This window comes from Rissa tridactyla, chromosome 1 (genome assembly GCF_028500815.1).
Source record: "Rissa tridactyla isolate bRisTri1 chromosome 1, bRisTri1.patW.cur.20221130, whole genome shotgun sequence".
In the NCBI taxonomy this organism is placed as follows: domain Eukaryota; kingdom Metazoa; phylum Chordata; class Aves; order Charadriiformes; family Laridae; genus Rissa; species Rissa tridactyla.
This window is the reverse complement of record NC_071466.1, coordinates 152,524,041-152,549,706: the sequence shown is the minus strand read 5'-3', so window position 1 is coordinate 152,549,706 and position 25,666 is coordinate 152,524,041. Positions and strand designations below refer to the sequence as shown.

Sequence of the window (25,666 nt, the reverse complement as noted above, 5' to 3'; positions counted from 1 at the left end):
AATGTCGGGTGCCGGCTGGGGCCAGGGGCACGACAGTGGCTTGATAGATCTAATCTCCAAACCCACAGAGCAGCTCTGGTCACACTCCTGCCCCGAGGCCTGATAGCTCCCCGGGTACCGCTATCTGTTATCTCTGGCTGCGGCTTTCTGCTTTTATAGGTTTTTATTTTTAGGGTTTTTTTTTTTCTCTTGAGTCAGGCTTCAAGTGCATTGCTCTGGCAGAGTCATAACTGCTGGGTGAGATCTCCCCATCACCACTTGCTGCTCCTGCAGCTTCCTTTTCTGACTTTTAACTTGAGGGCAGTAAAAGACATAGCTGAGAAGAGGCCGACATGCCCCTGGGCTCTGAGCGGACCCAAAGCAAGAAACATCTTCGTCTTATTTCCTCTTGTTACAGCTTTTCTGCCCCTTAACAGTGGGTCTTCTTGCTCTGCGGGAAACTGCCCCCAGACTGGCTGCCTCTTGCAGGAGTTTGTGCTCTGTGACACAACGTCTGTCTTAGCCTTCTCTTCAGCCTCTTTTCCTTTTCTTTGTGTCCTCCTGCCTCTAATTCCAGAAGTGAGCTCAAGTCTTGAGGGCTTCCTGTCTGAAATCCAAAAGGGGCAGCTGAAGCTCAGCCCCAGCAGGCATTTGAGTCCTCAGCAGGCAGCTGCCAGCCTGCCTGATGGGAACAGGGAGAAAAAGGACCTCTTTTCCCTAAAGAACCACCACCCTCACCTTCCTGCTCTCTGCTTGGAGAAAAGAGTCATTGCCATGAATCTGTCTGCTCTTCTGCTCCTCCACAGTGCCTTTGAGAACATCTCCTTGCTCATCAGGTCCCTCTTGGCACAAAATCAAACAAATCTCCCCATCCATGATGCTCTGGCACCAGCTGCATCTTTGCAGTCAGGGCTGGCAAAAAGGCAGGTTTGAGGTCACACCATGTGTGGTATAACCATGGGCCGCTGGAAGCATGGGTGCTGCTCCACCCTGGCTACTGGGGTCTGCTGTGGTGCTTGTGTGACAAGCTAGCCCATCAGAAAGCCCATGTGCCTTTCTTTTTCTGGGCTGGATTTTGGGTGAGTCACAGCCCTGAACTGTCTGTTGCAGCCGTGGAAAGGCTGGTCCTCATGCCAAGGAGGGGGAGTATATGACAGCAAGGCTGGCTGCCGCTTCTGGCAAGCTGTGCCTGCACCAGGGTTGCCTCCCTTGGAGGTGTTCGGGATGAAAAAATAGCCTTGGAAAACAACTGTTGTGCTTCGGGAAGTGATGGGAGGTAAATACCCAGAGGAGAGAAAGGCCAGGCATTGGCTGGTACGTCTGTCTGACAGGCTAATGGCAACAAAGCCTGGCCCAACATCTTCAGCTATTCATCTGGCTGTGGGACAGGCTCTTCCCAAGCCTTTGATTTCTGCCTTTACAGTTTTTTGCCTTTTCTGATCCCAACCAGAACCAGGTTTGTAGAGGGGCTGGAGCAAAACCATCAAAGCTAATAGTTCTGGCGTTCCCTCTTAGTAATACTGAAGTGTTTGCTGAGGTATTTTAGTTCCTGCCTACTCCTTTTTTCCAGGTGTATTCTTTTTGACTTAAATAGCCATCAAGAAAGTGCTCCAGCATCTGGGCTGCTATGCAGAGCTGATGGAGACCTCAAGGACAGGTAGAACCTGTGGTGAACGACCTTGCTCTGGTGCTCTTCAGACAGAGCAGTGGATGTAGCTGCAGGGCTCTGCTCTCTGGCTGTCGCGCAGGAGGGGATACCTGCAAGGCGATGTCTTGAATCCCGTGGCATGTGCTGGGGACAAAACCTTCAATATGTCCTCAATCAGCAGCTGGCCTCGGCAGGTCTTCTGGCTACAGGAAGCTGGAGGAGCTCTGTCTCTTTTCTATAGCTCCTTCCCTCCTCCTAGTGAGGAACGCATGTGCAAAGCCAGGTTCTTTTCCAAGGGTGCCCCATGAAGATCCCCAGGGAAAAGACAGTCTTTTGGAGAGGAACTGGAGCACCAAGAACTTTCTCTGAGGGGAGTGAGTGTTTATCCCATTATTTCTGGAAATAATTTCCTACCACATTGGGGAATTAGCCTGCCAGAGTACAAATTACCCAGCAAGGAAATCACTACCTCCAGATTAACTCCTAGCTGTTTTGTCTCTTCCGTGTTTGGCTGATGTGTTAGGTAAATATTTGTACAACGCAGAGAATTGCCACGCTTTCTTCTCTTTTCCAAGGGTCAGAGAAATGTCAGCTGTTGGCACTGGTGTGCAGCCGGGCTTCTGTATTTGCTGCGAGGCGGGCTCCATGCCAGCCGTGCGCAGGAACTGAAGCGCAGACAAGCCCTGGAGTCGCCACTGTGGAGCAGCCGGCTGTGGTGGCCAGCATCCTCTTCCCAGGAGAGGCTGGCTCCCAGCGCTTCATCCTGAGCTTGTTCTGCAGAGAAGTGAAATCCTGAGTTTAACAATGAAACCAAATAATCTCTCCCCGCTTCCCAAAAGAAAAAAAACTACTTCTCTTGGTGTCCCCTCTCAGTGAATCACTGAATTGACTTTTGCTGCTGTTTTTTTATTTTATTCCTGTTTTACTAGGTTTCTTTCTAATTTAGCCAGTCACACTCTTCTGGGTCTCTCCTCTGAAAAAGTGTGCTCCCCTCTCCCACTAGTACAATGAGCCCTTGAAGCAGTGAGTGATGAATTTCATGCAAATAACAAAGTCTCATTGCGAGTGGGGCCGTGCGTCCTGCTGCAGGACACTCAGGAACCGTGGCTCCTGCCTTGTTGCTCTGAATGAGGCGGAAGCTCACCAATAATACATTATTTTATGTGAAGACACAGTCCCTGAAGCGCGAGATGTGCTTAGCTGCATTAATCAGTAGATTACTCACCCAGAGTGTCTGAAAAATCTTCTGCAGAAGGTAAATGTCGATATTTTTAGTCATAGACTTAAACCTGTAGCTTCAGATCAGAATCCAGGGGTGGGAAGACCTAGACCAGAAGTTTGTGGCTGTTCAGCATCTAACAGGGCCTGAATGAAACCCACACATTGAAGCCAACACTCATGTCAAGAAAACAGAACACTCTAGTTGCCTCTGAGTCTTATCTCTCAGTTGCATCTCCAACTACTTACTTGCACATTTTCCACATCTCTTGCACTTTCTTTTCATTAATTGTCCTTTTTTTTTTCACCACGTCATAGGAGGCAGCTTCAACATCTTTGCCTTCTACTCACCTCTGCCAGACCCCGCAGCACCCATATTCAGAACCAAGTAGACACAGAGTTTTGCAACCCTGTTTGTAGGTGCAGTAGAGGACAAGAGCTTAGCACGGACAGGGGCAGGGATTTGTCCAAGGGTCGTTGGTGAATTCTAGTTCCTGGGGTTGTTTTGGATTCACCTTGGCCTCTACGTAGCTCAGAGATGTTTTGGAGCTGATCTGAGTCACTTGGCTTATAAATACCCCGACCAAAGCAAACTGATGGAGCACGCTCCTACTTATGCCACAGTGAGTCTCCTTTGCTGCTGGGCTGGGTGGGCAGGGTGAAGGGGTGAAGATGGGCGGGTAGGGTGAAGATGGGTATGCTGGCCCCAAAACAGTAGAGGTTTCCCAAGCAGTGGGCTGTGCCGCCCCCGCAGAGCATGTCGCTGCCCGTTCTGGCTGGAGGAGCAGTGCAGAGGGCTCAGACCATTCGTCTCAGTGCTCGGACTTGAAGCTGGCAGGATGGTTCCCTTTTTATACCAAGGCAGCCAACTCCTCAGGACCTCCTAGAGCTTTGGGGATGACTTCCGTTGTGATTTTTGGGGATGATTTCCGTTGTTAAAGAAAATGGGCAGAGAGTCTGGCTCTGCTCCCGTGGATATTAAGCTGGTCTGCCACCAGCCTGGGAGAAGCAAGTGCTTGCGGGGGTTTTGGCAATCGCTCTCTTCACAATTAAGCTATCATGCAGCGTGGGCACAGCGCTGAGCCGCTGGCAGCTTGGTTAGTTGCTGACTCAATCCCAAAATGTTTAGCAGATCTGAAAACCGCATAGTGTGAGCCACCGTAACACTGCTGGGAGGCGTGAGCTCTGCTCACCAGCGCTGTCTTGTTAGTGATGCGGACGGCAGTTATGGATAGCCACAAGGTTATGCTGCGTCTGCTCATCTTTGTCCCTTCTAAGCCCGGGAGGCCAACGGAGCCATAGAAGGAAACCAAAATTGATCCTGGCTCGTGGATCGAGCAGGCTGGGAGGGATGGGGGTGTCAAATGAAGTCGCTTTGAGCCTGGAAGCTGACTTTACTTAAATAGCAACATCCTCAACCGCACCACTACTAATATTTTAGGCATTACAGCTGAATGTCCCATCAGATGCATTCTTTGCTGTAATTTCCTTCAAGAAAAGAAGATTGAAAGCTTTTATTGTGCAAATAGGTGCATATTCAGGATAATGTTCTTTTGATGGTTAAACTAGTTAGTAATCTGGTTATTGTCTTACTTATTTTTGTTTGGAATTGCTAATTAAAAAAAATTGATGTTCTTTAGTTTGACCAATGAGATTATCTGGGGGATCCCCAAAGAGGTTCCCAGTACTGTGGTGATTAATGGAATCTCTGACATGTATTTTAGAACTATGATGAATCTTTAATATAACAAATTAATAAGGAGGAGGGAAGAGCTTTTAAGGAAGACAAAGCCAATTTCTTTCTCTGTGTCAGTGTGCCAACTTTGAGTAACGTAAACAGCTCCTGGTCTCTGCTGGACTGTTCCAGAGTGTTAGAGGTCTCTCAGCCCTGTAAAGGACCAGTTTGTTCTGGTAACTGCTGCAGCTTCTTTTTTTAGCCTGTACTCTGACATCTCTTTCTGTTTCCTCTGCACAGGATACGAAAGCTGGAGGGAGCTGGCTAAGGCTCTGGCAGACACCAATGTCCCAGGTGGGGACCCAAGCCTTCACTTTTACTATCCACAGAAGCTGGGACACCAGGTGAGGAGGCTTGGAATGTCTTCTGAACATTTCAAAGGGCAGACCGTCCTTTCTGATGCTGGCCCCAAGAGACAGTTCTCTCTTCACGCAGGAAAGAGAGCATGCCACAGGGCAAAATGCAAGCTGACTCACAGCAATGTGGATGTACAATGATTTCACTGTACTCAATTAAGTTATTTTAGGTATACTAAGCCGCAGCAGTGGGCTGAAGCTGGCTGGGTATGTGGCACAGGAAGGTAGCACTAAGGAGGGAGCCTGTAGGTCTCTATTGAAGCACATCTCAGTACTGTTGCCTGAAGGAAATGTTGGAAGAACTATTGCGTGGACCTTTTTGAAACAAGGATAGGAAAAAATAAAAAGGGAGAATGACCTAAGTTTTAACTCTGTGCTAGCAGACAGTTATAAAGTGCTCGTGTCCTTTCCCTTCAGTAGCTCACGATGGAGATTTGCTGTCAGTAAATCCAGGGAGCATTTTCACCCCACTATGGCCATGAAAGCTGGCCTGTCCTTTGGAAAGGGAGCTTGGGAACGTGCTTTCTTTCTCACATGTTCTTGTGACCAGGTTTGAGCCCTCTTGTGTAAGTGCCAGTGCTGGGTCATTTGTCAGGTTATTTGGACTTTTTCTCTACTTGTATTTCAGAACCAAGAGCTGCAAAGAGGTGGGAGGAATAAATCGAATTATGCAGCTGTGGACAACCCTGTCCCGTGGATGCCAGAGGTGGGTGCCTTCCTCCATCGTTTTTGATTAGACTGCTGTAGCTAGAGACCTGTGCGGTGATAACAGAAGGTAGGGACCTCTGCCTGGAAATTCACTTGCTTCACTAGAAGTTCATTCCCTATCACCCTTTCCTGGCTTAATGGCACTTACAGACCTGAGTAATCATCTGGAAAGACAAGAGTGTCCAGATTCCTGATAATTTGTGGTGTCCACCAGCCATCAAGGCACCAAGCACCCACCCATAATTCCCTGAAGCCTGCTACCTTCCTGAAAGGTGAAGTTTATTCAGGGCTGGGACTGCGTAGAGCCAAGCATTCAGCAAGCAAATACACAACCGTGGCATGCAGAAGTGTCACACTCTGCAAATGCTCTGGCATTTGCTTGCTATCAAACCCCTGTGTGTCATACGTAGAGATTTCTCCACTTCAGTGACACTTCTGATGAACAGAGACCTTCTCTGGTGACCCCTGAAGACTGGGGTAAACATTCCCTTTTGTTTCCTTCATGCCTCGTTTATTCTTTCCTCCCCTGTTCCCTTATCTCACCATTCCTTTTCAGATAAGGGAGCAATGTAGCCTGCTGATAATGAGAGGGCCACCAGCCAGGGGGCATTTAGCTAATGGAGTCAGCTTGCTAAAATTCCTCTAGGTGATTAGAGACCTGCACAAATTAGAAGGGCCTCTGCGGCTTCACTGGGGAGGGAGCAGGCTGCTCTCCCTGTGCTCAGGGCGGGAGATGATCAATGGCCGGCGGAAGGAAAGTGCCTCCCTCCAGCCATCGCACTGAGCATTTTAGGTCCCTGCAGCATGAGCTAAAGCTTTCCTGGTGCTGGCTGTTTCACAGTGCCCAGAACCAGACCAGCCCATTGATCTGTTCTGCTGCATCGGCTCTGGTAAGTGCCAGTCCCAGCTGGAGCCTGGGGGCTTCCTCCGGCCACAGGGCCTTGCAGGCAGCGGGCAGGCAGGGCTGCCTCCTGGGTGAGCAGCTGCGGGCGAAGGGCCAGCGGGGTGTCGGGGCTAGGACTGCTGCTGCTCACAGGGACAACACGGAGCATTTACTGCTCCCCTCTCCCACGGCACCAGGTGATACAGGTTCTGCCTGGCATCCCTCAGCTTCTCTGAGGTTTTGCCTGATGTCACTGATCCCCTCCTTGGTGATTTCTCAAAAGCATGTTAGTTTTGAAACCTGACAGCTGTGGTGTGCAATGAGCCCAGGGAAGTTGTTGAGGGCCATCCCTAGAAGTGTTCAAGGCCAGGCTGGATGGGGCTTTGAGCAATCCGGTCTAGTGGAAGGTCCCTGCCCATGGCAGGGGGATTGGAACAAGATGATCTTTAAGGTCCCTTCCAACCCAAACCATTCTGTGACTCTATGAGCCTTTACTATGTTAGAAATGCAACTGGGGGGTAAGCACTGTGGCTTGGGAGAAGGTACGTCTTTAGCACAGGACGGATCTGCAAAGCCCTCTGCTTGGCTGGTGGGGCACCTTCATGCCCTTGCGTGCCCCGGTTCTGGGCAAGGCACCCACCAGCCTGCAAACCTGCCACCCTGGTGTGATGCTGTCAAGGGGCGAGTGAGTGGAGAGGTGTTCTGGCCAAGGGGAAGGGGTAGGAGTTGAGGTGTGCGGTGCCAGATGGCCCCACACCTGGAAGGGTGCTGCGTGCCTCCTGCCTTGTCCTGCACTGCTACCTGTTGGGGAGGAGAGCTCTGCCAGGTAGCAGGGCTGTTGCCTCAAGACGGGCTGTGTTGGGAGTTTGTGGGTACCCAAGTCCCTGGCTGTGCCCTGTGTTAGGTGATGTGCGGCAGATGCACTATGAGAAGACTTTTGAGTCCCAGGCTGTACGGATACCAGACTGGGGAGCTGGTTTGGATGGCCTTGCCCTACTCAGACTCCCTGCTTTTCTGCCCCATCGGCCCTGCTCTCTGTGAAGCACCTGCCTCCTTCACCAGTTTTCTCTTTGTCTCTATAAAGCAAAGTTTTCTTTGCTGCAGCACTGTCTGTACCCAGAGGGACAGCAGAGCCACCCTGACTGCAAACAGAGGCCAGCGGTTCACCAGTACTAGCTGCAGGAGATGGAGAGGGATCCACGGGCACAACTCTGTATAGAGCTGTTTGCTGTCCTGTTAACCACTGGCTGAAATTTCTCCTGGCCTAAGGATTAAGTTTTTCTGTAACCCTGCCCAAATTAATTACCCAGGGTCTATGATCCCATTGTGCCCTCCCCACAGCATCTCTAAGAACTTAATTGCAGCCTCATTCCTGGGGTGAGGGGCGGCAGGTTGCCTCTCACAGGTCAGAGAGCTGGGCTTTGTTTGAATAGAGAGTTATATACCTGACAAACATAAATAATTAACAGGGTTGCAGGGTGAGCTGGCAGCCAGCATGGCCAAAAAAGGACAGGTTTCAATTTTCCTCCTTCATCAGGAGATGAAGTCGGCGGTTTCAGTCTTCAGCCTTGGATAATGTGGTGGGAAAGTGTGCCTGTAGGAAATCCCTAATGAAGTTATACCATGCGTATGGGGCAAAGCAGGGTTCAGCCTCACTCCTGGGTTCTTCAAGGTGTCTGTGTAGATGATCCCTACCACCACTGTCCCTTCCAGGCACCAGGGCAAAGTCTTCCAGCTCCCAGCATCACCCACTGCCTCCTCAGGCTGGAGAGAAGTGGGGCGTTTTGTTTCATTGATTCAGCAAGGTTCCCGGCGATCACCAGGGCAAACCTGCGCTGTGGGACCTTGAGTGTCATCGTTTGGCACTGACGTAGGTATGGGGGGAGGATTTTCAGAAATGCGCCTGGTTAGCCTGATTGTTCTCATTTACCTCTGCAAACCCCTCAGTTTGGCTCTGAGAGGAGAAAGGTCTGGGCAACGCTGCGTGGCATTTAAAACGCGTCCCCCCTCTTCATGTCTGCGCAGCTTCAGGACTTCCTCCTTGCTGGAAGGAGGTGTGAGGGATGTCCGGGAGCACAGACCCTTGCAGGCAGCGCCTGCGTTAGGTGCTGCGCGAAACCAGAGCGTTGTGCTAGGGCATCCTCTTGCTACCAAACCCACCCCAAGAGGAAGCATCCTTTCCTTAGAGGACTACAAGACAAAGCTATGGCTGCTCGCTCTGTCCTTGCTCACGTCCCTTCCTGGCCGCTCGTGCCCATCAAGTGTCAAGGCTCGGTGGGACAGGGGGGCTTTGTCGCTCACTTGTCTTGATGGATTCCCACAAGTGCCCAGCACGGCAGAGCTTGCAGCGAAGCCCAGCTGCTGGCTGCTGAATGTCACTCAGTCAGGGGAGCTGGGCCAGGCAGGAGGAGGGGCCGCGGCCGCGCTGCGGAGACAGAAGAGTCTTATGAACTCAGGAGTTTCCAGTTGGCAGCACAATGTCGCCTTTCTTCCCTGGCTCAGTCCCTCTCTGTGCCCTGTTTATCATCCCCGGGCGCTGCGCTGCACGCAGCTACGCAGCTGATTTGCCTCCGTGATGCCAAAGCCACTGGGGATTAAATTAGGAAAGACCTCTCTTCTCCATCCTGCTCCAGTTCCAGCGCAGCAGGTCATGTCTCCACCACTGCAATCCTCCCGGCTTTGCTGCTTGCCCCGGCCTCTGCTGCTGCTTTGCCTTTCTTCCTTGGGCCTCCTTGCTCGGGAGGCGCCGCTGGGTGTTTAGTGCCACCCCCCTGGGTGGTTTTGACATGATGGCGTTTGGGCGCGGGAGAGAGGTCTGTGCTCTCTGTGCGCCTGATCCTCCTTTACGGTCTGTTTTCCTAGGAGGGGCTGATAATCTAAAATTCCTCACTAGAAGGAAGCGGAAATACCAAAGTCACTTAATCCAAAACCAGGGCTGCAGGCGGGTGTTAATTCAACACGCACGGGGGGAAGGGTCGGCGCTGGGGCTCGGAGCCTGAAGCCGCGGAGGCTGCTGCATCAGCACTGAAGCAAGAGCCCGTCCCAGCTCTCACCTCCCTGCTCTTGTTAAGGTTTGGCTCTCCCTTCCCTCGGCAGCGCTGTCACTTTGTGTCCGTGGTGTTGCGCTCAGGAGGGTACCAGCCTGCCCAGACCTCCTTGGGAAGAGCAGCTCGTGCTCGCGCCATGCTGACTGTGTCCTTAGTGCATGACCTGTGCCCGTTTTGGATCCGAGCTGAGTTCTTGCAATGCTGCTATTTCAGCAGGCTGGAGATAAGCAACTGGGAGGTGGGGTTGGAATGGGGAGGAAGCCGAGGGCCAGTAGGAGCCCTCTAAATGGGAAGGCTCAGACCACGTAATACCAGCTCCCACTGAAAGCCCAGACTCTTGGCTTCTATTCCTGGTTCTGGCCAAATCAGTCTATCCAAAATTCTCAAAGCAGGTGTTTTTAAGGGGAGAAGGGGAACTTAGCTTGTTGCTTACTGGGTCCTAAATTTCCAGCCCTTTGAAAATCAGGGCCAGGTAGCTCCAAGCTGGGAAGTCAAATGCAGTAGCCATGTTTTAGAAAGTCCATCAAGATTTCTCAGGAGCTGTGTGCATGAGTTGTGAACGATGGTGCCGTTTATCTATCGCTACAATCTGCAAAAGCCCCAAGCAGGGGATTTTTACTGCATGTTCCAGAGGAGGCCCAAATAGCAAACAGAGGAATTTCTCAGCTGCCTGCAATGGGCAGCCATGAGTTGAATTGGAGGGACAGAGGTGATAGGGTTTCAAAACAGCTGCTGCTCTGATGACTTGTGGGGACCTAAAATTAAAGCCCAGCTCAGTTTTCAGTCCCAGAGTAGCGCTTTGGGCAGCCAGCACTTATCTGTCAATAATGTTCTTCTTTTCCCTTTCAGAGGAAGCAGAGAGTAACTTACGCTGCTGTAGTGCAGGAGAAAATGTGTTGCTTTAGAAAAGACTCTGAAACCACACGCAAGAAATGCTTATTATTTACCAGTTAATTATTTCTAATAGCTGTGAATGTAGGAAAGTGAAGCAATCTCATTACCTCCTTCTAGAATCTCCTCTCAGGTGGCTTTGTAAAGACTTTGGAGACAGGAGTGTCAGGCTAGAAATCTCAGGGACCATCTCTTAGAGCATTGATGGAGCATCTAGTATGGTGGTGTCTGCCTGATTTTTTACTAGGCTGCCCTCTCTTGGGCAGGCTTGATGAGGCTCTGAGCAATCTGATCTAGTTGAAGGTGTCCCTGCTTACTGCAGGGTGGTTGGACTAGATGACCTTTACAGGTCCCTTTCAACCCAACAGATTCTGTGGTTCTATGATTCTCTCCCTAATACTGCCAAACTCTACAGTGAAGTATTGCATTAGAATGGGAGTGGTCCAGGTTTCCTCTGCAAACATTTGAGCAAGTCTAGCCACTCTTTTTGGACTTCCCTCATAGAGATCTGGTTTGGCATTTGGGCTACCCCATGCCAAAGCCAGCCCAGCTCTGTTGCAGTCCTGAGCCCCCAGAGCATTCCCTGGGTCTGTCTTTGCCAGGAGGGGACTGCAGCACCAGCCTCTCCACAGTGTGGGAGTGTTGTGCTACATTTTGGTAGAGATCTGAGCCTGCTATCTGCAGAGTGCGAGCAGCTCTCTAAGAAGAAAAACCAGCATCACTGGATAGCAGCAGACTGCCGTAAGACTCCGTTTCTGGCAGTGACTCGCTGTGGAAGCCCAGCCTGTTCACCTCAGTTCATGTTCCACAAGAAACAGCAATTGTCATTATTTGATTTGACTGAGAAAAGTAGTGTAAGACCCTTGAGTGTGAACCTGGGTTTGGCCAAGGGGCATGGGACTGCCCGGCAATTACATTCCAATTCAGTGTTTGTCACACTTGCCGTGATTTATGTGTACTGCAAGACCTTACAGAGTCCCAGGTTTCTCTTGGCTGCATCCATCACCCTGAGCCCTCTGCATAGTTCCTCTCTGATTTTGTGCAGCACCACTCTGGGGAATTACATCCACTTTGTCTCACTGCTTTTCCTCTTGCCTGATGGGCAGAATCCAGGCTGAGGGATGTCAGCAGAGGAGGAAAGAAGAGGAGATGGTAGCCGGGGACAACATGGGCTTGCAGACATCAGTCAAGTCCTGGCAGTGCAGACACTAGTGAGAGAGGGCTGACGAGAGACCACTCAAGAACAGCAGTGGTTGTGAATGTGTTTTGCCTGGCACACAGAGATGGTTTTCACGTGCATGACTAAAGCCCACAGCTCGCAAGGAGCATTACTGCATGAGCTGGTGCCAGGCCAAGTCTGCTCTGCGTCCTTCCTTCAAGCCATGGTTTATTACAAAACGAAACCCCAACCCGCTATCCTGGGAAGATTAACTAACTCTGTGAAGCAGTTTCTCTGCCAGGAGCGCACAGAGGGGTTGGGCCCTCCTTCACGGTGCTGCTTCAGCCCTGCTAGAGACTCCCCAGCGAAAACTAAGAATTTGCTGCCATCTGTAGACGTTTGGGTGCTGTTCCAGCAGTTTCCTCAGCCCTGCTCGCACAGCCCTTATATAGGCAAGACAGCCGCGGCAAAACCTCCCCAGTCCCAATGCAACCTATTCCTTTCTTCAGTGTTTCCCCATCTAAGGTAACTTCTACAGTCTCCAGCTTATTTATTCTCTGCTGTTGGATGCTGGTCCTGCGAGGAGGGTTTCAGCATCCAGCTCCACTGGTTGCAGGCAAAGAGCTCGGTCCTCCCTTCTAAATGGCTCTGACAAAAACAAAGGCTGTGCCTTGAGGAGCGTATTGCTGAAATCCCACGGCGGTCAGCAAGTTTTTCCCAGGAAAGCTGTGCTCCAGGTCTCCACTGGGCACTGACAGCCTCTCCTGGCAGGGCTGGCTGGGTAGCGGGGACACCCACCCGTACCTGGACACCCATGCTGTCCAGGAGGGAACCCTGGCTTCCCCTGGCATTTCTGTGCCTCTGCAGGCATGCAGAGGCCATGCTGCCCACTGACCTGCTTGCACTGCTGCTCTCCACCCTGCTGAGCCCCCATCTCCCTGTCCCCACTGTCCTCCATGAGCTTTACCTTGCAGACATGCTTTGAGAAGGTCATCTGCCATCACCGCTCCCTAGGGTGTTCTCTCTTCCTCAGGTTAGGAAAATAGCCCTAAATGGTGAGGGAGTCCGGAACACCACCTTGGAGGGCATAAGACCCTACACTCTCTTTGCTTGGTCATGGGGGGTGCTATTTGCCACCCTACAAGGTGTCCCACACCATGACCTCAGAGCACAGCTCTCTGGTTAAACACCTCCTTGATGGAGCAAAATGAAGTGAACCCCGGTCACTTAACTGAGATGTCACAGTTCCCTAGTGCCATTCAGATTGTCACCTGTGCCAACCCCAAACTCTCAGCAGATGAGAAACAGGGGTTTGGAGCCATGTCTCCTGCAGACCAGCCTGTCACAGCAGCGGCATCTTCCTTTGCTGTCACAAGTGCTCCAGTCCCGGGGCCGTGACCAAGGTTGGCAGAACAGGGGAGGGATGCAGGGGAGGGACACAGCAATTCATGGTGTCCCGCTTCTGCCCCCCAGTTCCAGGGCCAGGCCAATCTGCACGTGTTCGAGGACTGGTGCGGCAGCTCCACTGAGCAGCTCAGGAAAAACCTCCACTTCCCCCTCTTCCCCCATGTGAGTAAGACCGCAACACCCTCTGTCCCACACTTCCCATCTCTGCTTCCCAGCTGTATCGCCCCTGCTCCCTTCACATCCTGTCCCCATCCCTCTCCATCACCTCCTCTGTCCTCCTGCTGAGGGAGTAGGAAGCTTTCACAAGGGTTCCACGGTAGCAGCTCTTCTGCTGCATGGGGGAGGCTCATTTTACCCCTGCTGCTCTGCCAGGTCTCGGACAAGGGGTGAATGAGCCCTGTATGTGGTGCTGTCCCTTCAAGTGGCTAGGGAACACCACGTCCTGTCCCCACCATCCCACCGGCATCCCCCATGCAGCTCTCCCCTCCTCAGTAGCACTTGCCCCAGTTTGTCTGTCACCTGGCCCCCTCTTTCCCTCTGCCTTTTCCAGACATCTCCTCCTAGAGGAAACCTCATACTTCCCTCTACCAACCTGTCCCAGGATTTTTGCGTTCCCCCTTGTTCCTGTCACATCTAATTATTTTTATTGTTTTTTTTTTTCTTCATCTACTTCAGACACGAACTACACTGAAGAAGATGGCTGTGTCCCCAAAATGGACCAATTATGGTCTCCGGATATTTGGCTACCTGCATCCTTTCACTGACGGTGAGGGCTCTGAGGTTGCTGTGCCACCACTCGTGTCTCTTCTCACCTGCCCCTCCCTCCCCTCCTGGTAATGGACACTGGTACCTTCACCCCAGCAAGGCCAACGCCAGGTCCCTCGCTGGCCCAGCTAGCTGTGCGTGACGGGCTGTGGCCTTGGCATGGGTAAAACACATCTGCCTCCCCTGTAGGGTGGAAATGAAAAGCACAGACGAAAACAGATGGGAAGTGCTAGATAAAAAACAATGCTGTCATGAATGCGCAGCCCCATGGCGTGTACGTGGGCATGAGCAATCCCCCAGCTTTTCCTCTCTCCCTCGCATGCGCAGGACCGTACATGACATCATTTATGTTCCTGCTGCTCCCTGGGTGCATGAATGCCATCTGACAGCAGCTGACATCTGTATCGCCCAGCTGCATGCTTTTGCCTGGAGCAGCCTGCTAGCACTCACCCACGTTTTCTGGTCCCCTGGCCCTCAACTGCCATCTCTGTAACCCCAGCCAGAACAGAGAGACTCAAGCACCTCTGTCTCCCTTCATGGCTCCATGTGCACGTTCCTCCATCCAAACGCAGCTTCTCACACAAAAATTTGCTCTGGAAGCAAAAGGGGAGGCAGGGAGACTTTGCATCGACTTCTAAGCTTTCCAAGGTAGATGTCAGGTGAAGCCAGTGCAGGAGGGATAGTTGCATCTGTAAAGTTTTGTTTTCAATCACAGCAGAGCTAGAGAATTCAGAGAAGGTCAAAGGGGTGGGGGTGGTAATATCAAAAGGGAAGGTATAGTCTCACCAGGAAAAAGGGTGAAGACAGTGTTTTAGAGGAGCAGAATCCGTTTTGTATGCAAGCCCTTACCCCAGAGTCCTACTTATTCCCTCCATCTCTCGACAGGGGAGTTTCAGTTTGCCATTGCTGCGGATGACAATGCTGAGTTCTGGCTGAGTCCAGATGAAAAGACCTCTGGTCTCCAGCTGCTGGCCAGTGTAGGCAAGGTACAGTGCATGCTGCATGGCTTCTTCCATCAAGGCTTTAATGTTTCTGTGGGGATGGGGACCTTCCTGTCTCACATACTTCCTTGGATTACCCAAGTTTCTTTTCCTGCCCAACTACAGACAACACCACAGATGCCAGATGGGTACGACATACCTTAAACCAGTTACATGTTGGTGGTGCTGTTGGGAGCCCCACGTTCATGATTAAGGGACTTAAATCTGTTCACACGTCGTGGATCTCACAGACAACTTACCAGGAGGAGTAGCTCAATTTTCCCGCTTCATCACTCCCAGCGCAGTAACCAGGGAAGAAACTCATCTTAACTAGAGCATTTTCTGTCTCTTCACAGACAGGGAAGGAGTGGACCGCGCCAGGGGAGTTTGGGAAATTTCACAGCCAGCAGTCAAAGATGGTGAGGTGAGTGAGCAGGGTCCCTCTCTCCCAGCCATCTTTGCACATGGCCAGGAAATCACAAGGACAAGGAAAAGGAACCCAGGCTTGTTCTGAAGAATTTAGCAATATAGAGAAAGGGATTAGTCTGGGATATCGCCAAAGCTGAAGTGACACATCCGTACCTGTGCCAGTTGCTTTGCTGATTTACTGCAGGAATGCAACACTGACTTTTTCTTCCCTGGAGGAAGCAGCCACCAGCAGATCCAGACTCCTCTATATGAACTGTATCCCGAGCTTCCTGCCTTGGAACTGGCCAGGATTCACAGAGGCCAAAACCCAGCAGGCAAGACTGAAAGGGAGTTATTCAGAATTTAACTGAGAAGGGTCTGGAGTGCTCCAGGTGCACAAGGGAAGCTACCTATCTCGCTGTCAGCATCTGGATTTTCTTGGCAGTCCTAACCCTGCTCAAGCTGAGAATTAGGTTGTTTCATGGGTGGGGTTTCTCTCCACTCATTGTCTGCTGACAAGCTAAGAAATGTTCCTTAATGCTTTTGGTGACAGACACGTTTTTCTTCACAGGTTGTCAGCTGCAGGCAGGTACTATTTTGAGGTGCTGCACAAGCAGGATGACAGAGGAACAGACCATGTGGAAGTAGCAGTGAGTCTATGCAAATGGCTGTGCTGTATATGCATCCCCGTAGTGCTCAGGAATGATATTTGTTAATGATTTCCCTCCTTTCCCAGCCCCCAGTTCCTCTTTGCATGGGTATCTAATCCCTTCCAGAGCTCTTACCTACTTCTTTGTGGGATTGTCCTGGCCACATGTCAGGGCTCTTTCCTCTGCTTGCTTGGGATAGTTCTGCCCTCTCCAGTTTCTGTTGCAGCACTTTGTCCTTTCCTGCTTTGGATGTGTCCTGGGGGATCTCAGCTCATTCCCAGTCTTTTGCTGCTAGATAAACTCGGTCATAGTAAGGAGAAAGAGGAAGCTGCGAGCCCATCTGGTGAAAAAACATCTTGTGCCTGTTCCTTTTGTTCAGGCTTGATTAACTCCATAAGCACTTCATTTTAATGTGTTTCTCTGTTCCAGTGGAGGCTGAATGACCCAGAAGCGAAGTTCAAAGTCATTGACTCCCAATACCTCTCTCTTTATGCTAGTAAGTATCCTCACCACAGATTTCCCTGAGCATCTCCCCATTCTTCCCAAACATATCAGTGGAGTTTCACCATGAATCATAGTCTAGGCAGGCAAATACCATGCGTACAGATCATTACAAAAAAAAAAGAAGTGGAGACAGGTCAGGAGAGAGATCTCTGGGCTCATTATTAAATATAAGAGAATTGGAAGTAGGATTGGAACATTATTTCAGGGAAATCTGGAGGCAGTGAGGAAGGGCAGAGCGGAGAGGCTGCAAGCGTGAGAACTGTTCCAGATGTGAGAGTAACACGGGATGGAGGTTGCCTGCAGAGAACTCAGGGGAACGTGAGGCCCATAACATGGGAGCTGTGGGGGTGCGCTGGCAGCTGGACATGACCAGGGAGAAGCGGCCACTGTGTTACTTCCAGGAGATTTCAATCTGTGTGGTGGACACAATGGGATACACTAGTGATACTGGGGGACGTTGCTTTCTTCTGTATCAGTCTCAAGTCTCTTCAAGTTGCCGCTGGATCGCAGCAAGCACATCAGCCCATTTCCTCCTGTTTTATAAACCCATCTTAGCACATCAACTGACTCCTTTATCAGTTAAGGAGCTCCTTAGTCCTGTTTACCCTTATCTAGCTTTGTCAGTATTGCTTTCCTCTGCCAGCTTCCCCCTTTCCATATCTACCACTGTTGCCTTACAATATCTCTGGGCTTTTTTCCTTGCCAACACTTTTGCCCATGGAAGACTCCCCGATGTAATCGAGACATCTGTTTGCTGTATCTTGGATCGCAACCTGCTGCTCTGTTTTCTGAAACCTGCCATTTGGCCAGGACTAGGCTTTCCATTAGGTCTTCTGTCTCCATCCTTTTTCCTTCTGCTGTTGTCTTCTTATTAATTCCCTGTAGAAGGGAAGACTCAAATCCCAAAAGATCCCCCTGCACAGTGCTGCAGTCTCATCTTTATCTGGTACCTTCTGCCCGTACAGTGTTTCCTTCTGCCACATCAGCCTCTGGTTGTATCACATGTCATCCCTTTCCTTATGGGTTCCCATGTTGTTTAGTACCCAAAAGTTGCTGAGAGTAATCCCAGTGCCCTTGGCAGCATGTTGCCTTTCCCTCCTGGATATTTATTCAGTTCTCCTCATCTCAGAGTAAGATCCATGGAGACATGAAGTCCTTGGGCAGCAGCACCCAAGAAAAAATGTAACCAATAGCCAGTCTTGAATTTAAGCTTCCCATTGCTCCTGGCCTCCATTCTCCTGCTGAAGCATCGTCCTCCTCAGCCACTGAAGGACTCACCCCTTTTCCTCCTTTTCTAGCACAGGCGAAAGCTCTGCTCCTCAAGTTTCTCCTCCTTTTCATCTTGTCTATCTCCTTTTAAAATGAATTTAATGCTAATAATGCTGTTTGGAAAAGGCTGACACTGGGGAAGGGCATTTTTGGGGACAAGGGATGAATTAGCCCTTCCTCCCCCTTGCGTTCTCTCTCTGGTTTCTAGATGAGACACTTTTAAAGATGGATGAGGTTGGGCATATCCCGCAGACATTGGCCAGTCACACGAGCCGGCCTGCTGACAGCGCAGGCAGCAAGGCGCACCCAGCTGACATGTTGAAGCCTGACCCCCGGGACACTCTTTACAAAGGTAAGACTTGCAAAGCACTTGAGGAGGGAGCTGCTGCCTGTCACAGCACGTGCAGTAGCACAGCCGAGAAAAATTGCCCTCCTACGCCACCGTTATCAAAGGCCACGCTTTTTTGCTCCCCAGTGCAGAGGAGAGGGGCAGTATACAATATCAGTCGCTGTAGGAGACAAAGCACAAACTACACCCGGCTCCTCTTCTTGGCATCCAGCTCACACGACACCCCCAGCAACGTAAAGAGATGAGCTGTGGAAAATAGTTTGCTTTATGTATCTGTTACTATTTCACATGGATAAATAGAAACCAGGCACAGAAGTAGCTAAGCTGGCGCATCGGTTACAGCAGGGCTCCACCAGCAACGCTTGCCTCTGTGTTTCTTCTTCTCAGTGCCCCTGCTCAGCAAGTCTCGTGTGCGCCGAGCCTTGCCAGACTGCCCGTACAAGCCCAGCTACCTGGTGAATGGATTTCCTCTGCAGCGCTACCAGGGACTCCAGTTTGTAAGTTTTAATCCTTAAGCAGGTACTTGCCCAGGGGAACACAAGGAGGAAGGAGGGAGACCCCATTAACCATGGGGGCCTCTTCATCGATCTGAAGTTCCTGGGCAGATTTGACCATCTGCTGGTCAGGTCTCTGCATCCCAGTACATGTAAAAGGTCAACACCAAGTGCTAGCCACTGCTCATGGGCCTCACTGGGCTACAAGCTTATGTGTCTTACAGAGCCCCTCAAACCTCCAAAGAGCTGCGCTTGCCTTCACCTGGAGCCTCACAGTCACCGAGGATTTTATTGTCCATGGGGTGAACTGTAGTCTGTGTGGACTACTAAAGCCCCTAACAAGCTTAAAACTGGTCTTGAGAGGGAGCTCACATTTGCGGGTCACGCAACGTATCAGGGATTAATCCCCTGCATAGCAGAGCAGACTCTGAGGTCTGCTGGGGACAGGTCACCAGCACAGTTTGCCTTCCCTGGATGCTAGTACAAGCCTACGCTCTCCAGGGGACTTGCATCCTCGGTGACCCCGGCTCCCTCAGCCTTGCCTGAAGGTCTCCCCCACACGCTTTCTGGGCTTCTGCGATCCCTTGCATCTCTTCAGGAGGACTTGCCCACCTCTCTCCCAGCTAGTTCTCGCTTTGTTGTAGGACTTAAACACACAGGTACGGAGATGGACAGACAGATGCTGAGAGAGAGAGAGAGAAAAAGACATATCCGTGCACATTTCCCGTCACTCTTCCTTCTGTTTTCTATTCTCACAGCCTGCTACCAGGTGCCTTGGAGAGGCAAATAGTAAGCAACCCCTGCTCCGTCTCAAAAGGGCTGGTCATCCTGCAACCGTGTCTGGGTCACCTTGTGGCTGATATCTGGCATTTATAGGGGTTTTACTTTATTTTCCTCCCTTCTTCCCAGGTTCATTTGTCCTTTGTTTACCCAAATGATTACAGCCGCCTGAGCCACATGGAGAAAGACAACAAATGCTTCTATCAGGAAAACCCTTATTACTTGGAAAGGTAGGATGCTGCAAATGTGGGTTTACTAGCAGGGAGGGAGGAGATGGTTTGAAGGCTAGAACTGGAGTGGAATTTCATACTCATTTCTCTAGGACTCTCTTCATTCTTAAAGATCCCCTAAGCCTTGCAAAACATTAAAGCATTTATGGTTTCTTTCCATAACTTATGCTCCCTTTAAGTGAAAATAAATTTAGGTCTCAAGGGGAAACTGCCGCTCCTTTTCTTGCTCTATTAACCCAGTAGCTGGGTCAGAGCGTGTTTGTTCCACTACATCAGGGAGTGTATTTCCAGCAAACTTTGCCTGCCAACAGCTGGAGCCTTCTGATGGCTGTCGCTGTGAAAGCCAAACCGTGCTTACCACCAGGCATCTCTCCAGGGGAAGAAATGCATGTCATTCGTCTACACTGGAGTCTGGCTCCCAGCTGTGGCCCTGCGAGGGATCCTGCCGTTTGCATGCTCCCCCCTGCCAAAGGCAGACACCCTTGTGTGAGGACCCCCCTCCATTCAGGAGGACTTTTTTTTGCAGGATAAAGAGAGTCAGTTTTCCAGTGAGATAATTGATGGTGCCCTCCCTGTGCTCAACATCTTCTTCCTCCCTACAGGACTATATTGAGGGCTGGAACAACAGATCATATTGTAGGTTTGGGAGGGAACTCCTGGGACTGGGGTTCATAGTAAAGGATGGAGAAGGTGGCTGCCATGGGCTGGAAGGTGCCACCCAGGTTTATTGCTTTGACAATTCATTTGTATTGTGATAGGATTTGGGCACTGGGGGTCCATTTTGCTTGGCGTCAAGCACACATGGAGGGACACGATCCTGGAAATCCCTCTCAAAAGCTTGAAGCGCAGACACATGAGGACAGCGCATGGACGGTGGTATGAGGGAAGAGAGAGGGAGGTCATTGCAATTACCTGCCTGAGCCGCTTTTGCAGCATGATGACTTGCATTTGTGAGCACTACATCATTAGTGAGCTTTAAGGAGCAGCTTAAGGGAGGCTAAAGAAGTGTTTCAGGGTATTGGGATTTCCTCCTCTGCTTATGAGAAAATGTCTGAGAGATTGGGATGATAAGCAAGGAAAGCTGATGTCTTTGGCAGTTCAGAGTAAGGTCTGATCGCCCAAAGATTTAAAAGATAAAGATGATGATAGCCTATGACTTGCTGGGAAAGGAGGATGTAGAGATGCTGGGTAGATGAAATCAGAGTAATGGACCATTACCTCTGAAGCAGTGGCCATAATTTATTTGGAGAGGGCAAAGTAACTCATCAAACTTGTGTTTTGCCCTTCCCTCTGCAGATTTGGATTCTACAAGTACATGACAATGGATCAGCCAGAGAAGAGCCTGGACTCTGGAGAAAAGACAGAGCAGCCAGGTAGGGGCCCTAATGTCAGCCCAGAGGATGCTTTTGTCGGTCACTTTTGTGTGTGATCTTCTAGCACCAGCTGCAAGAAGCTGTTGACTTTCTGTACCAAGGAGGTCACAGTCCTTCTCTGCCAGATTGCTGTGGCTGGGAGATTTTTGCAGCCACTTTTACTTCTTGTAAGGGCAGGCTGGGAGGTCACTAAACAGTGGGCTGTAGTGGACAACGTGACAATTGCCTCTCGGGCCCGCAGCTTAGCTGAGGTGCAATTCCAGCAAAAATGTGGGCAGAAGTGACAGAGCCAAAGGTGTGCAGCGTGGCAGCCGATGCTTGCACCTGCCCTGCAAAGCTGTGGCCAGAGAGACAGCTAAAGGCAAAGGCAGACCCCTTCACGGCCTTTGGCAATGCTGGCTAGTAGGTCCTGAGGAGCTCCTGCGTGTGAGAGCATCCCTGTCCCTCTAAGCAGGAGAGACAATGCTGAGATGCAGCGAGAAGTAGCTCCCCCTGGTAGGGTGGGTGCCTGGATCAGGACAGGGAAGGCAGCGGGAGGATGCCAGAGGTGTAACTGCGATTACTCCTGCAGGCTCCCAGGAGGGGAACCTGGATGACCTGCAGTACGCGGAGCAGGATGCAGAGACTACGAGCCCGCCCAAGCGCCCCGGCACGGGGAGGGCAGAACCAGCAGGCAATGTTCCCAGCAGAGTGGTGGGTAGCGACAAAGTTCAGGAGGAATATTCCCTCCGGGAGCGTCGTCGGCTCCTCTCAGTGACGGGTGGTGACGTAGGAGAAGGGCTACAGAGGAGAAGGACGAAGAGGTCTGCTGTCAAATCAGCCACGCTGGCCTCTGCCAACCAAAGCCTCATCCAGGCTGGCCTAGAGGGGAACCCAATAACAAAGAGACCCCGTTTAAAAGCTGGCATCAAAGACAAATCCAGGAGCCCTCTGCAGCACGCCAGGGCCATCCAGGGGAAAGCGCCTGTCAAAAAGGCGAACCCTCCTTCTAGGACCATGTCTCAAAGGCAGCAGCGTCTCGGCGGCCCCAGGAACTCAAGGGTCACAATTCCCAAAGGGTTGAGACCACAAGGAGACCTCAGCACCACTAAAGATGAGCTGCAGCCAGCAGGCACCGTGCCAGCCAGGAAAGGAGGCCGAGTCTCCAGCAAAGCCGGCAGACGTGCTGTGAGCGCTGCCAGCCCCAGCCAGCAGCCTGGGCTGTCGCAGTGGCTGAATCAAGTGGAGACCTACATTGCTGAGCATAAGGCAGCCAATGGTGGGGACATGGGTGAGGGAGAGGCACAGGTGGTATCTCCTGTGAAGGACAAGTCTGGACCTGTGGCAGCAGAAGAGGAAGAGGTGGATGGGGAGCTAGAGGAAGAAGATGAGGATGATTTTGATTACGTACCAGTGTTCGACCAGGCGGTGAACTGGGAGCAGACCTTCAGCGCGAGCAACCTGGACTTCCATATGCTGCGCACAGACTGGATTGACCTGAAATGCAACACGTCAGGAAACTTGCTGCTAAGAGAAAGGGAGGCTCTGGAAGTCACACGTGTCTTCCTGAAGAAGCTCAACCAGAGGAGTAAAGGGTAAGGCACAGTGTAAAAACCAAGGGGCAGTGTCCCAGAGCTGGTGTACCACACTACACAGGGAATGCCTGTCGTGTGAGGAGCTAGTGGGAATCAGGGGGTAAAATAGATGTGAGAAATAAGACTTCAGGCAAGGAATCTGTGTAAAAACTCAGGCTTTACATACCTCTTTTGGCTGAGAAATGGGAATTGTTGGACACCAGACCATGCCTAGGGGCTGAATATCGCCCTCTAACAGGTGGTGGCAGTAAGCTTGAAAGATTGGAGGTTTCTGTCCAGCTGGCGTCACAGACCTTTTGCTGGCTTCCTCCTTGCACAGTGTGGATATTGGGAGCACATAGGAGCATTTTATCAGCTGAAGATTAAGAAACTCTGCTGATATGATGTAGGACTGGAGCTCCTTGTGCTCGTGGTTTGATGCCTGCCACATCTCACCTTATGAATCACTTAGGACATAGGACCAGAAGGGACCTGTCAGATAACGTGGATCAGTACACTGACCTCAGAGACAACCAAGTACCCTACACTGTCATCTGAATGTGTGCACCTCCGTCATAAAACTAGCTAGATTTCATGGTCCTAGTACTGATTTGGGAAGGTGTTTCTGCTCCTCGCTTGTTTGGTGACCCACTGGAGATCAGGTTTTGCTGGTACTCTGTTTTCACATGATCTTGATATGGTTCTTTTTCTTCTCAAGACTTACCATCTTGATTGCCTTTATGGCAGACGTACCTCCTCTGAGCCTCTATAAGCTATACAATCCAACTCATGACCCTTCTGTTGAGTTAGCCTTTATTTCCGTAATTTTCCTGTATGTAAGTGACCAGTATCCTGGCTGTTTTATAGAATGGATGCTACTAGTTCCCAGTCCCTGCTGGAAGTAACTCTCACACTACGTCTTAAGATCTCTTTTGTTTTTTCAGGGCCACATCAAGTCACAGTGTAATTGATAAGTGCACGCAAGCTTTTTTCAGCATTTTTATCTGATGAGTGTCTGTTTTACAGCAGAAATTCTTGTTATGACCTGAAAGGACATGACCTGGCATTTCATCCTGTTTTGACCATTCTGAACCTACAGCTCACCCCAGTTTTTACTGCATGATTGCTTGGTCCTGCTCCATGTTATTGGCGGATAAGCTGTCATCAGCCAATTTCACTAGCCCAAACATACTCCTTGTGCCAAGTTCGTTGTAGGAGGTGTTGAATACACTCACTATTACCAGCACTACAATCATTCAGACACATATGTTATTTTTTGTGTCACCTTTATTTCATTTCCCTTGCCAACTATTTTCTCTTGGCTGGAATCCCAGATCTAATCCCACATGCTTGTGGATTTAGGAAACAGGTGCTAAACCTTCCCATGGGACCTTGGAAGCGGTGCAGCAAAGTGGGGGGAAGCTGGGGACAAAAAGGTTTGTCCTAGGCAGGAGGGAAGAGCCTGGCAGAGCTGAACAGGATGGAGGTGGGAGAGGGGCTGGTGTTCAGGGGCCATGCCCACCCCAGCCATATCTTCTGCAGGCGGTTTCAGCTGCAGCGTATCGTGAATGTGGAGAAACGCCAGGACCGCATGCGGGGCAGCCGCTACCTGCTGGAACTGGAGCTGCTGGAGCAGGGACAGCGGCTCATCCGCTTCTCTGAGTACATCTTTGCGCGAGGCTGGCAGGGCGTTGGTGGCGGTGAGGAGGAGGAGAGGAAGATGAGGAACCTGGCATGGGGTCGCCGGCGGCACCTGATGGCTGTGGCGAACGAGCCAGAGCTGTGTTGGCCCCAGGGCTTTTCCTGGAACCACCGGGCCATGATTCACTTCGTGGTGCCAGGTAAGGGGGACCTGCCTCCCCGGGACATCGTGGGATGGCACGGAGGGTGGTTCCCGTGAGGGCAGTCCTGAACAGTGGGTCTGGGCCAGCCTCAACCGTCTTATTTGGATCACTTCCAATTTCTGTTCTGTCCAAGTTAAACCCCCTCAGAAATATGACAGGACCCAAACTCCTGTGGCTCACAAGCTTGGAGAAAACTCCTGCCACACTCTGGGAAAGAACCCACACTCATTGGCTCTTTGGTCCAGGTTTTCAGCCTGAGCCTATTTCAGCATCCCTGCAAGATTAGGAGGGTTTGAGAGGAGGCAAGAAGCCTTGCCTGTTGAGAAGCCACGCCATTCTTTGAAATGAGTTTTGCTTGGATTCTCTCCCTTTTGCAATACAACCAGTGAAAAACCAGGCACGTTGGGTGCTGCAGTTCATCTCTGACATGGAAGAGCTGTTCCGACTCACTAAGGATCCATACTTCAACATCATCATCACGGACTACAGCAGCGATGATATGGATGTAGAGAAGGCTCTGAAAAGGTCTAGCTTGCACAGGTGAGAGTACTGCTTGGTCACAAAAAACTGCTTACATGCATATGCTGGCAAAGACAGCACATCTGCCAGTCGCTGTGTGTTGACCAGCCACAGCATCCTGCAGCTGGAAACCCAAAGATGACATCCATCCATACCTTGCACATATACGTGCATATATTGCTGTTAAAATGTACATGCATGTATACCGCATATAATCGTGTTATAAAACTGTAAGGCAATACCTATTGTAGTCATCCATCCAGATGCATCTCTTTTCTCCTGGCTTTTGTTCAAGTTTGAAAGAGAGGACAGAAAGCAAGTCTCCCGGTGATGGGGCAGGGGGAGGACAGAGAAGACAAGAAAGCTGTGAGAAATGGAACAGAGTGTGTGGAGACCTCCGGGGACTCCACTTGCTGGAATAGCTCTCTGGCTAACCCTACTCTGACCTGAACCAGCCTTGGCTGATCCTTTCCTTTATGTGCCAAGGGTTCCCAATAAGACGTCTAGTCCTAGGATACAGCTGGACTAGAGCTGAAAAGGCTTTCACTTGGGAGTGCCCTGTCCTCAAGTGAGAAGACCCTCAGGGCACACTGGGCCCTAGAGCAGCACTGAGCTTGCACAGTGGTACAGCAAAGACTTTCCTCCTTCTTACGAGGGTGCATGGCAGCGAGGGGCGGCTCCCCAGTGTGATGCCCACAGTGTAGCACTCGCCAGCGTGCACGCACTGATCTTCTCTTTCCCGTCTGACCCACAGCTATCAGTACTTGAAGCTGACGGGGAATTTCGAGCGTTCTGCTGGGCTGCAGGCGGGGATAGACCTCGTGACGGTAAGCCTGGGGGCCGTGGGGTCGACAGGAAGGTTTCTAGTATGCGTCCGGTGCTACCTCTTGCCATTCATACTGAACACACTGGGTTTT

General features: G+C 51.0%; 1 protein-coding gene across 4 annotated transcripts in view; it reads left to right on the top strand.

Annotated features, from left to right (window-relative positions):
- Positions 1 to 25,666, top strand: part of B4GALNT3 (beta-1,4-N-acetyl-galactosaminyltransferase 3) — a 69,587-nt gene that overhangs the window by 36,327 nt on the left and 7,594 nt on the right. For 2 of the 4 annotated variants that reach the window (XM_054215633.1, XM_054215652.1), the window contains exons 2-17: positions 4,821 to 4,924; positions 5,565 to 5,642; positions 13,098 to 13,193; positions 13,707 to 13,797; positions 14,682 to 14,782; positions 15,133 to 15,200; positions 15,756 to 15,834; positions 16,264 to 16,330; positions 17,816 to 17,959; positions 18,344 to 18,453; positions 19,360 to 19,460; positions 20,757 to 20,833; positions 21,405 to 22,407; positions 23,929 to 24,227; positions 24,617 to 24,770; positions 25,504 to 25,576. In XM_054215633.1, coding sequence (XP_054071608.1) covers positions 4,821 to 4,924; positions 5,565 to 5,642; positions 13,098 to 13,193; positions 13,707 to 13,797; positions 14,682 to 14,782; positions 15,133 to 15,200; positions 15,756 to 15,834; positions 16,264 to 16,330; positions 17,816 to 17,959; positions 18,344 to 18,453; positions 19,360 to 19,460; positions 20,757 to 20,833; positions 21,405 to 22,407; positions 23,929 to 24,227; positions 24,617 to 24,770; positions 25,504 to 25,576 — 2,645 coding nt within the window. Of the gene's footprint in view, positions 1 to 4,820; positions 4,925 to 5,564; positions 5,643 to 9,389; positions 9,599 to 13,097; positions 13,194 to 13,706; positions 13,798 to 14,681; positions 14,783 to 15,132; positions 15,201 to 15,755; positions 15,835 to 16,263; positions 16,331 to 17,815; positions 17,960 to 18,343; positions 18,454 to 19,359; positions 19,461 to 20,756; positions 20,834 to 21,404; positions 22,408 to 23,928; positions 24,228 to 24,616; positions 24,771 to 25,503; positions 25,577 to 25,666 lie in introns of all 4 variants that reach the window. The other 2 variants (XM_054215663.1, XM_054215642.1) reach the window with 2 other exon arrangements.